The sequence below is a fragment of the Acomys russatus genome, chromosome 24 (genome assembly GCF_903995435.1).
Source record: "Acomys russatus chromosome 24, mAcoRus1.1, whole genome shotgun sequence".
NCBI classification, from domain to species: Eukaryota; Metazoa; Chordata; class Mammalia; order Rodentia; family Muridae; genus Acomys; species Acomys russatus.
The window spans coordinates 52,493,801-52,505,893 of NC_067160.1; the positions used below are offsets into that span (position 1 = coordinate 52,493,801).

The 12,093-nt window shown below is 52.8% G+C and overlaps 1 protein-coding gene across 2 annotated transcripts in view; it reads right to left on the reverse strand.

Moving 5' to 3' along the window:
* Nucleotides 1–756: 756 nt before the first annotated feature.
* The window catches only part of Prrx2 (paired related homeobox 2), a 38,802-nt gene continuing 27,465 nt past the window's right edge, over nt 757–12,093 (reverse strand). The window contains exons 2-4 of one of the 2 annotated variants that reach the window (XM_051166516.1): nt 3,541–3,728; nt 2,276–2,454; nt 757–1,010 (exon numbers count right to left, since the gene is read on the reverse strand). In XM_051166516.1, coding sequence (XP_051022473.1) covers nt 875–1,010; nt 2,276–2,454; nt 3,541–3,728 — 503 coding nt within the window. In that variant the 3' untranslated portion in view covers nt 757–874. Of the gene's footprint in view, nt 1,011–2,275; nt 2,511–3,540; nt 3,729–12,093 lie in introns of both variants that reach the window. The other variant, XM_051166518.1, reaches the window with a different exon arrangement.

Consider the following 12,093-nt stretch of genomic DNA (forward strand, 5'->3'; position numbering starts at 1 on the left):
AGCCAATGTAAACCCCTCAAGTTGCTTTTATCCCTGCAACTGGAAAGGAAGCCTGGGTACCCTCCATGACTTCCTCATGCTCAGTGCCAAGAATCTAATCCCATGGCCACACTCTAGGAATGGTCACACATCCTCCACACCCCATGGAGCGAAAGAGATATGTTCTGGGGCCAGTCACCCAGCAAGACTCCTCAAGGTGTCCTCAGGGGGCTCAGAGTGAGAAGTGAAGCCTGGGGCAGGGTCTGCCTCCTGCCCCTCCTCCCACCTGAGTGGGGTGACAGGACCACACCTCCTCCCACCTGAGGGCCCGGTGGGGTGACAGGACCACACCTCCTCCCACCTGAGGGCCCGGTGGGGTGACAGGACCACACCTGCAGAACCGTACAGGTGTGCGGGCAATGAGCCCCACCGAGGCTGCTGTGTGAGCCAGCCCAGGCCCAGGGCTGCCTTCAGACTGCTGCCCACCAGGAGGGCTGTGATCCAGGCTAGCCGGGTCCTGGCACCCTCTGGGAGCCCCCATCTTATCCTTCTGAAGCCTCGTGGAGCTTAAGAAAAAAATGGTTTTATTCCTTAAAGACAAAAGCTTTTTGGTTTTAATACATAAGTGAGTTCCTTGGCGGACTCCTGCTCCGCCTTCTGGCCAGGCCACTCCAGGGGGCCTGAGGCCACAACCTCAGCCACAGTAGGCAGAGGAGTGTTCAGCTGCACTTCCAGTACCCAGCGGGCTTCTGGAACTCAGGAAGCTGGGGTGGAGAGAAGGCACGGGCGGGGGAGGAGGCTGCCCAGTCTGTCTGAGAACAGAGGCAGACAAGGCCGGTTCCTTTGCTGCTGTCTGTCACTGGGCCAGGGAGGAGGCTGAGCCCAGTGCACACTGTCAGTTCACTGTGGGCACCTGGCTGTGATGGAGGCTGAACTCTTTGGCCTTGAGACGCAGGCTGGCGATGCTGTTGGCCATGTTGACCCCAGGAGTTGCAGGACTTGAACTTCCGGGGCTGTAGGGAGGCACAGAGCTGGGGAGAAAGGAAACACGGAATTCCATTGGTACATTTGGCTAGTCCCACTTCCTCTGATAAGCTCGGGGTGGCCCTGGGCCAGGGTTGGAGGGCTGGGGAAGGAGACAAACACCCAGAGGCAGCCCTGGGTCAAAGGAGCCTCTCTAGCCCAATGTAGTGGCTCACACCACTATAATCCCAACACCTGGGATGCTGAGGCAGGCGGATGGCCTAAGCTACCGTGTGAGACCTTTGCTAACTTTTATTTGTTGGCACTCCTCTCTGGATCGGGACCTTCCTGAGAGTGGGACATGTGCTCTGTCCCCTAGCACTGCTCTTTGCCCAAGTCCTTCTGGGAGAGGATAGATGAGGGATGGAGGTTGGAGACCCAGAGGCCCATGGCTCTTGCAGAGCCTGCTACACCTGTGAGGGGATGGAACTCCTGGAGCTGCAGGATAGGGTGGCTTAGGCCCCTAGCATCCACTCCTCCCCACCTGGCCATCTTGGAGGGAGCCAGCATTTTTCAAAGGTTTATCTTATTATTATTATTTTTTAATTGACGTGTATAAGTGTTTGCCTACATGTATGGTCAGGACACCATGAGTGCCTGGTCCTGGTAGAATCCAAAAGAAGGTGTTAGATCCTCTGGACCTGGAGTTAAAGACAGTTGTGAGCTGCCATGTGAGTGCTGGGAATTGAACTCAGGGCCTCTGCAAGAGCAGTCAGTGCACTTAACCTCCGAGCCAGGCCAAGGAAGGAGCTTTTTATTGTCTGTCTGTCTCTCTCTCTCATCTATCTATCTATCTATCTATCTATCTATCTATCTATCTATCTACTTATCATCTATCCCATCTGTCTGTCTGTCTGTCTGTCTATCCATCCATCCATCCATCTCCTGTAAGCCACAGAGCCATTCCTCCACATGGCTCTTGATCTCATCAGGACCACGGGACTGGAAGTCTGGACTCTGTTTCCTGCCTGAAGGCCACGTGGACACAGGGTGCTGGGTCTGCCTCAAGACCAATCTCCTGCAGCGTTCTAGCTACCTCAGGGTGGAGCCCACTTTGCTCTCCTCCAGGCAGGCCTGGCTTTTCTCTCCTCTCTACATGCATATCAACGCTCACGTAGACACACACACGAGCTGTGCATGCATGAGCAGGCTCCTTAACACCCACATGCACTGTCATGTATACACACATTCACCCATACGTCATCCAAACTAGGAGCAGGGGGCCTCAGAGATCTCATGGGGCCCCAGCTGCCCCCTGTTGACCCATTCTCACCTGTAGGGGGATGACGCTGGCCAAGACAGGTAATCTGGGCTCAGCGCGGTAGGTCGAGGAGCCACGGGTTGCTCAATGGCAGCCTCCTGGCCATAAGACTTGAGCAGCGAGGCAGAGCGAGTAGCCAGCATGGCACGTTCGTTCCGGCGGAACTTGGCGCGGCGGTTCTGGAACCAGACCTGAGAGGGAGGGCATGGCAGGCAGGTGCTGGCAGACTTTGAGGAGACCTACACACCTGTGGGTCGGGGCACACACGTGTGCTGCCCCTGACCTGAGCTGATGCCTTCAATCTCCGACCCTCTGACTCTAGGATGGGGGTGACTAACAGTGGCTGGGTTATATGCTGGGGAGTAGGACACATGTGAGAAACGGACAGGTGAGCCCTCCAGTCCTGTGATCACAAGGGCAGGTGGGCACCCAGGACAGACATTTTCCAAAAGCATCACACACGGCTCTAAGCTTCTCTCTGTGCATGTATGTGGTGGGTACAAGTACACGAACTCACACACATGGGTGTGTGGAGGTCAGTGGTCAGTAACCACTATCGGATCTCTCTTTCTCTCTCTCTCTCTTTTTTAAGATTTATTTATTAATACATATAGAATTCTCTACCTGCAGGCCAGAAGAGGGCATCAGATCACATTCTAGATAGTTGTGAGTCACCATGTGGTTGCTGGGAATTGAACTCAGGACCTCTGGAAGAGCAGGCGGTGCTCTTAACCACTGAGCCACCTCTCCAGCCCCCCAGGTCTCTATGTTCACTCCCCATATTTTCTTTTTCTACTTGTTTGTTGGGAAAGAGTCTCTCACTGAGCCCAGAGCTTGCCTGCTCTAGTCTGGCTGCCAACGATCCCCCAGGACCCCCTGATCTCTACCTCCCCAGCATATGCACACTGGCTCACTCAGCTTTTCACATGGGTGCTGGGGATCCGAACTCAGGCTCTCATGCCACGGCAAGCATGTTACCATCTGGGCCATTTTCCCACCTCCTGCTCTACTATTTTGCACAAACAGTAGCTCCCTGAATAGTAACATAGCCTGCCCTGTGCACACATCTATTCATTTGCAAGAAGAAACTGATCGGGGTTAGACATTTTGTTCCTTCTGTGTCACTAGCTGCCTCCAGATGCTCTGAGGTAACATCTCCCCCTCACCCTCTGCAACCCCCACCGCCGTCTCCACTGACAAGTGCCTGTCCCTGGGTCAACGGTGGCCACCAGCCTTGTGGTGAGCTCTCTGGGACCCTCCGGATGGACCCCACTTACTTGGACACGAGCCTCACTGAGGTTGACGCGGCGGGCTAGCTCTTCACGCACAAAGGCGTCAGGGTAGTGCGTGCGCTCGAACACGCGCTCCAGTGCCTGCAGCTGGCTGCTGTTGAAGGTAGTTCGGTTCCGACGCTGCTTCTTCTTTCGTTTGGTAGCACTGCCGCGGCCGGGGCTGGGACAGTCACCTGAGGGAGAGTACCCACAATGTCCCCTGTGCCACAGGATGTCCCCGTGGCCCTCTCCAAGGACATCCATGGTATCAGCCACCCTGCTCCTCTTACACTGGCTTTCCTGAGACTCCTTCTGCAGGTAACCTCGGACCTGAGGGTCGGACACGTCCTCTTAGCTCCCCTGCTGTCTTTTGCCCATATGTTTATTGATCTCCTCACTTACCTGTCAACCGTATCTACCCATATACCCATCAACCCACCCACCCACCCATCAATACATCTACTCAGCCACTTATCCACCTATCCATCCACCCATCCATCCACTGCTCCATGTAGCCATCTACCCATTATCTGCTCATATATCCATCCATCCATCCACCCATCCATCCGTCCATCCATCCATCCATCCACCCACTTCTACGTATATCCCACCTATCCATCCATGCATTATTCATCTATTTGAGACAGTGTCCCTCTGACCTAAGCTAGACAGATTTTGTGGCCAACAACTCCCACGATCTGCCTATCTCCACCCCCAACCCCTGTGCTGCCGTTACAGGTGCCTAGCTTTTCACATGGGTGCTGGGGATTTGAACTCAGGTCCTCATGTTTGCGTAGCAAGCATTTCACCCACTGAGCCACCTCCCAGCTCCTAAAAGGTGTGCTCTAATAGCCAAGAAACACCACTTGCCGTGGTGCCATGGGAGCATGTCCCAGCTGCCATGGGAGCATGTCAATCAGAGCAAAGGCCCCAGGCTGCCCCATGGTTTATAAGACTGCAAAATACAAGATTGAAAAGCCAGCAAGAATGCCGCCGTGCCATGTGCACTGGGGCTTTGGGTGGTCTGTTTTATTTACTAATATTCTGGAGCCTTCCATCTCGATTCTGCACACTTAACTCCTCTTTTCCCTCTTGTCCCTTTTTTTTTTTTTTTTTTTTAGTTGTATATGAGTACTTTTATCTGTAGAAGAGGGCACCAGATCACATTATAGATGGTTATGAGCCACCATGTGGTTGCTGGGAATTGAACTCAGGACCTCTGGAAGAGCAGGCGGCGCTCTTAACCACTGAGCCGTCTCTCCAGCTCACAGGAACCATTTTTTAAGTCAGTCTTTGCTCTGTCCCCGCCACTATTGTTTTTTTCACGTATGATACAACATGTGCGGTATTTTCTCTCTCATCTACGGAAACCGTCGTCTTTACCAATCATGTTTCCCCCTTGTCACAAGCCTTCCTGGGTTCCTTTATTCAGCCGCTGAGCGGAACCTTCCTGCTCCTCTTCACAGCTGCACAGGAAGCTATATTTCCTCCCTGTGCAGCTGCAGCCCGTTTACAAGGTCCTCATGATAGACAACTGTGCATTTCCAATCTTTTGAAGCTAAGAGCACATCCCAATAAATTGCCCCCACGTAAACAGGAGCTTGAATAAAAAAAAAAAAAAAAAGATTTATTTATTTACTTACAGTGCTCTGCCTGCACATACATCTGCACGCCAGAAGAGGGCACCAGATCTCACAGATGGTTGTGAGCCACCATGTGGTTGCTGGGAATTGAACTCAGGTCCTTTGGAGGAGCAGTCCGTGCCCTTAACCTCTGAGGCATCTCTCCAGCCCTGGGGAGCTTGCATTTTTGTTTGTTTGCTTGTTTTGTTTTGTTTTTGCTTTTCAAGACAAAGTTTCTCTGTGTAACAGCTCTGGCTGTCCTGGAACTCGCTCTGTAGTGCAGCCTGGCCTCGAACTCACGGAGATCCACCTGCCTCTGCCTCCCAAGGCATGCGCCACCACTGCTTGGCGGGAGCTTGCATTTTTGCTGTGCATATTTGTTGCAGATTCCTGGAGGAGGGAGTTCTGGCCAATGGGCAAGTGTTGGGTGTGGCCCAGCACCCCATAGGCCTGTCCCATTCATTCCCCACCTCTGCTGCTTGCAGTAGCAGCATAATATATATACTCTCTCTCTATGTATATATATATATATTTTTTTAATTAATTAATTAAAAAATTTTTTTGAGGCAGGGTCTCTCATAGTCCCGGCTGCCCTGGAACTCTATATGTAGATCAGGCTGGCCTGGAACTCACAGAGAGCCTCAGGTCTCTTCCTCCTGAGTGCTGAAGCATGTCACCACACCAGGCCCCTAAACCCACTTTCAATTTATTTACCCATTTACTGATTTTTTTTTTTTTTTTTTTTTTTTAAATCCTGGGGATGGAAGCGGGGCCTCATATGCTGGGCAAGCACTCTACCACTGAGCTACAGCCCAGTCCTGCAGACAGTTTGGTTTATCACAGGTGCTATTAGGACTAACAGTAAGAGTTAGGGATGCTAGTCAGTGGACTCCAGCACACAGGCCAACGTGCTCCCCGGCCCCCACCCACTGTGCCCCATGTCCAGGCATCGTCTGTTCCAAAATGCCAGCAGAGGCTAGGCTGAGGGACCCTGGCATAGCAGATGAGCAGGAGCTAGCTTAACTCAGAGTTGTCCCTCTTTGGGAAGGTACTTGCAAACATGAGCCAAACGCAAGGGGGGGCGGGGCAGTGGCTTGGAACGCAGTATGGCGGGTGCAAGCTGGCCTTGTCACCTGTTCCCCCTCCCCACTTCCTTGTCAATCCACACCCCTTTCTGGTCTTGGGAGAAAAGTCTAAGATGGATGAGCCTGCCTAGTGCCTGGGAACGTCCCCATTCCCACCCCTACCCCCACCCCACGCCTTGACGGGAAAGAAATTCTAAACCAAAACAACTGAGTCCGGGTGCTGAAAGTCAGGTGGTGAACAAGAGCCCAAAAGTAGAGATGGAAGTTTCTGGAACATGAGCCACCTCAGAGCTGACTTCCGCCCTCCTGCAGGCAACACCACTTGGGCACACACCCAACACAGGAGGCATTTCAGCCAAAAAAGGAGAGTTTTTTTTTTTTTTCTGGAAGTTTCTGAGCAATTGGAAACTGGTTTTTTTTTGTTTTGTTTTGTTTTATGAAAACCTTTTTCTTTTTCTTTTTCTTTTTTTTTTTTTTAACAGGCTTCAACTCACTGAGTGGCTGTGGGAAGAAACAACAGACCTTGAGGTCAGATATGCTGGTGGTGACTTTCAGCAAAGACTCTCAAAGCCCAGCCCCTTCCCCATGCCAGCAGGGGTCCACTGAGGGGTTTTAGCCATTGCCAGCCAGGGTCACAACAGCGGGGATATCTGAATGCAGAACGCTCCAGCAAAACCAGTCTGGACGAGAAATGATCCTGCAGCCTCCCCTGAGAGCCCAGCATGACTGTGAGGTGCTGAGTCACTTCACCGCGCGCTGTGAGGTTGTGTTTGAGACTCTTGCCTGCTGAAAGGCTCGGTAGCCCCATCCCTCTGGGGTCCGTTCCCCCGCCCCCGCAACAGCCACCTCACCCCCTGGCTTGGTGACTGTTCCAGCTCTCAGAGCCTCACATCATCTCAACCAGAGCAAAAGTGTCCAAAGCCTCCACGGCAGACCTGAGCAGTGTCTTGTCCCTAAAGGAACTCTCTATGATGGGAGACTGGGAACAGTGGTTTGCTCTAGGACACAAGCTGGGATGAGCATCCTCTCCATAAAGGGAGATTGGGGACAGTGGTTTGCTCTAGGACACAAGCTGGGATGAGCATCCTCTCCATAAAGGGAGACTGGGGACAGTGGTTTGCTCTAGGACACAAGCTGGGATGAGCATCCTCTCCATAAAGGGAGATTGGGGACAGTGGTTTGCTCTAGGGGACAAGCTGGGGTAAGAGTCCTCAGTGCTAGAGCACAGGCAGCCATTGCTCAACAAATGAGGCCTCCTGCTCTGTGTGACAGCCTGGTCCTTTGGTCCTCTCCAGTACAGTGGTGGACAGATGGAGCGGGGACTCAGCCACTGGTGAGCCCAGGTAGCAGCCCCCAGAGGTCACTACTGTCCTTGATCCCACAGCTCTGTCCCAGTGGGGCCACTGTTAACACAGGTTACTGCTTTGCCTCCTGAGAACAGAGATTCCCTCTGGGCTCCAAGCTTGGCTTCAAGTATTTGGAAAATAAACAAATGTGCTCCAAGCCCCCCAGGCCACTGCTGTGCAGGTCCTGCCTTGTCCCCACGTCCCCTCCCTGGCTGCTGCTCACTGGGTGGGCTACATCCTGGTAGAGCTGTGCGCAGTTTCCTTTGGTTCCAGGACCACAATTCTGCTCTGCCCTGTATGACAGGCTGGGCCTGTCATCACATGTGATTAACACATTTAACGATCATTGTGAAAGATCTCAAGTGCAAAGGCAGCCTCGATGAGGACAATGACAGAGCGAGTTCAAGATCAGCCACGGGCAAGTTAGTGAGCCCCGGACTCTGGCGTGGGGAGGGGGCCCAGAGTAGAACTTGTGCACGGATGGGGCCCTGGTTCCATTTCCAGAACAGGAAGAAACAAAAACAACAACAACAAAAAAATAAGACCAGAGGGGCAGGCAAACAGAAAATCTACAAAGCCCAACCCCCCCCCCCCCACCACCACCTCCCGCTCCCCCACTGCTCTGCTGCCCTGAAGAAGCTGGGCCGGAGCCTTGAGATGGGAGGCCTGTTTCGGATTTTAGTCTCTTATAACTGAAGTGACCCTGTTTCCAATGACGTCACGATGACAAAGTGACGGGCACACGTAGCATTTATTTGGCTGACTGTGACTCAGAGACATTTAAAAGGCCTTTCTCCTTCCGTGTAATTTAAGGGAGTAAATAGCCTGCTGGGCATTCGCTGAGCTTTCTTCAGAAGACAAATAAACTCAGCCTGTCCATCCTGCCTTTCTCAGGGGCTGTGGACACTGGGAGCAGTCACTGGTGCCTGACCCCTGGGCTGTGGTGAGCTCCAACCCAAATAACTTAAGTTTTTATTAATTAGCATCCATTCTGACCAAATAAGCTCCTTTCGCCGTGATCTCTGCCAACAGGATCGGAAAAATAAACCATTGGTCCCTGGGACCTTGACTCTCGGATTTAACAAATTAACACGAGGCCTTTCTCGGAGGAGGGGGCAGCTACGAGAACAGCTCGTAGTATTACGATCAAGGGCAGAGCAGGCAGGCACTGGGGGTGGCACAGACACCCCCCCCCCCAGTGGGAACTGGTTAAGGTTTCAGGAGTCCTTGGTAGAGATCAGGGTTCCTCTGAAAGAAGAAAGGCACATCTTTCGCCCTGGGGGCTACAAATCGAGCTGAAAGGGAGCCGGCTCCATCAGTGGGGGGAGGGGGCGTGGCTCAGGAGTCGGGGCGTGGCTCAGCGGCAGTGTTGCTTAGCATAAGTGAAGCCCGGTGGTTTGCCCCCTCTACCGGTGCGTGGCTGTGCACACTGGCCTTCCAGGCACCAGCAAAGGAGAGGTTGGAAGATGAGAAGTTCAAAGTCATCCTGGGCTACGGAGTGAGTTTGGGGCCAGCCTGGACTACATGAAGCTTTGTCTCAAAAAACCAGAAAAGAAGTCGGGCGTGGTGGCGCATGCCATTAATCCCAGCACTTGGGAGGCAGAGGCAGGTGGATCACTGTGAGTTCGAGGCCAGCCTGGTCTACAAAGGGAGTCCAGGAAAGCCAAGGCTACACAGAGAGACCCTGTCTCAAAAAACAAAACAAACAAACAAAAAACTGGAAAAGAACAGGGTGAGAGTAGAGTGGACTGTTGGTGACCAAGGAGTGAAGGGAAACCCTAGGCAAGGCCTCAGGCCCACAAACCAGCAGTATAGTTCAGCCATGCATGCCCTTCAACCACTCCCACAGAGGAATTGCAGGCCAATTCCTTTAACCCCACACCAGCCTTTCACTGGTGGCTCTCGGCACAATCTTACATGTGGGGAAACTGAGGCACAGTAGGTTAAGCAACAGGCCGAAAGCACACGACTAGTAAATGCCAGGGCTGGGGTTCCAACTTAGGGAGCAGCTCACAAACCAGGGTCTTCATTGCCTCCAGAGGTGGTTACGTGTGACTGCCTGGGGCAAGATGGCAGCCCTGAGTGCCCACAGGTCTCCCCAGAAAGGCCTGGACAGAGGAAGGAGGTGGAAAGAGGCAGATGCTTCTGTTGCCCAGACTCCTGGCAGCTGCAAAGGGGGAGTCCTATGTGGGGTGCACAGGCCTGACTGTGAGGCCACCCTGTACCCCGGAAGCGGGGGTGGGGGTCCTGTGTGATGAGTTCAGTACGGGGTCTGTGAGGGTTCTGAGGGCTTCCTGCTCCAGGAGTCAGTTCCCTGACAGCTGGGGTCACAGGGGCCTAAGACTTGGCTCGACTCTCAGGTGGAGCTGGCCTCTGTCCCCAACACTCCGGGTCCCCTGGTAAAACTTACACAGGGCAACTTCCCTTCACAGTCCATGGAGCCCAGGAAGGGGTCCTCAGGCCCTTAGGCAAGTGTGGCCACTGTTGCGGCTGGGGACACTACCAGCTGCCCTATGGCTGAAAAATTGGGGGTGGAGCCCAGGGAACCCTGGAGGGTCACAGAGCAGCTGCATACAGTGAGCACAAAACAGCGTGACGAGATAGAAGGTGAGGTTCATCTCTGACCTCCACCCATGCACCACGCGTGTTGGAACATGCACAGCCTTGTTCACCCAAACATATACATCACAGAGAGAGACAGAGAGAGAGAGACAGACAGAGAGAGAGAGAGAGAGAGAGAGAGAGAGAGAGAGAGAGAGAGAATGACAAGGGAGAGACAAAAGGAAAACTGGGGTTGGGAAAAAATGAAGCCACAGCGATGGTTATGAATCTCCCAGACTTGAGGTGCTTAGAAAAGCAGGTGACAGTAAGAGACAAAATTGGCTGGGCATGGTGGTGCACATCTTTAATCCCAGCACTCAGGAGGCAGAGGCAGGCTATGAGTTCAAGGCCAGCCTGGTCTACAAAGGGAGTCCAGGACAGCCAGGGCTACAAAGAGAGACACTGTCTCAAAAAAACAAAAAACAAACAAACAAAGACAAAGTTGATGGCAGTGTAGATAAGGGTGGGCGACGTTCAAGGGCTCTGGTACCCTCAGTGAGACAGTAGGCAAGGGAGTATCACATGTGGGTCAGCTACAGCAGGCTGACTCAAGGAAACCAGACACAGGCAAAGTCAAAGCTTCCGAGAAATGAGGTTGTGAGGCTTGTGGGGACAAGGATGCAAGGGACATCTTCATTACCTTTGTGCTGTTCTCAAGCACAAAAAAACAAAACAAAACAAAATACCAGGCAGTCAGGCATGATGGCTCCCACCCTTTAATCCCAGCACTCGGGAGGTCTGTGTGTCAACAAAGTGAGTCCAGGACAGCCAGGGCTACACAGAGAAACCCTGTCTGGAAAACAAAAGAAAGAAAGGAAGGAAAAAAAAAAAAAAAGACCAGGCACACAAAAGTCCCACAGAGGACGGTTTTACAGGCTTGGGCCTTCCGGTGAGGCACCAGATTACCAGTGGCAACATTCCTTATGTGTCATTTTCCCCTCCCCCTCCCAGGCCTGTGATTTCTCAGGTCTCAGTATACCACATGGACCACCCCTGGTCACACAGATGGGCAGCCTGGTCTCCATTCCTGTGACAACCCACACCCCCAACCCTAAGCACTGCAGAGGGAGGTACCTGGCTGTGGCTTAAGTACATGGGGATCTGGAGAGGCAGTGGAGACAAGGACAGCCCAGCTTCACAACCAGTCCCAGAAGGACTTCATGTCATCTGTCTGGTTTTAATCTAAGGCTGATGGCCAATTGCCAATTTGGCCTAAGACCTATATTTTAATAAGGGCTGGCATTGTCCCTAACCGCCTCCAGACCAGGACACAGAGGCCCAAGGGGGCCCTGGGAGTTTTCCTCTCTTCTGTGACAGCATGGGGTTTTTCTGTTTGCTTGTTTGGGGCAGGGTCTCGGGTAGCGTAGGATGGCCTCAAATTCAGTTTGCAACCAGGGCTGGGATTACAAACCCGCGAGGCACCACATCCAGTTGTTTTGTTTTGTGTTTTGTTTGTTTGGCTTGGTTTTTCAAGACAGTGTTTCTCTGTGTAACAGCTCTGGCTGTCCTGGAACTCACTCTGTAGACCAGGCTGGCCTTGAACTCACAGAGATCCACCTCTGCCCCCCCAAGTGCTGGGATTAAAGGCGTGCACCACCATTGCCCAATCAGGTTTTGTGTTTTGTTTACTTGTTTTGAGACAGGTTTTCATGAGGACGCCTTGTCTGTCCTGGACTCGCTTTGTAGATCAGGGTGGCCTCGAGCTCACAGAGATCTGCCTGCCTTTGCCTCCCCAAGCTCTGGGATTAAAGTCGTGCGCCACCATGCCCAGCTGTGGTGTGTATAAATGTGTCATGTGTGTGGATGCCCATAGGGGCCAGATGATGGTGTCTAAACTCTTGGAGCTGGAGTCACCGGATGTTGTGAACCACGGGATGTGAGCTTTGCAACTGAGCCAGGTCCTCT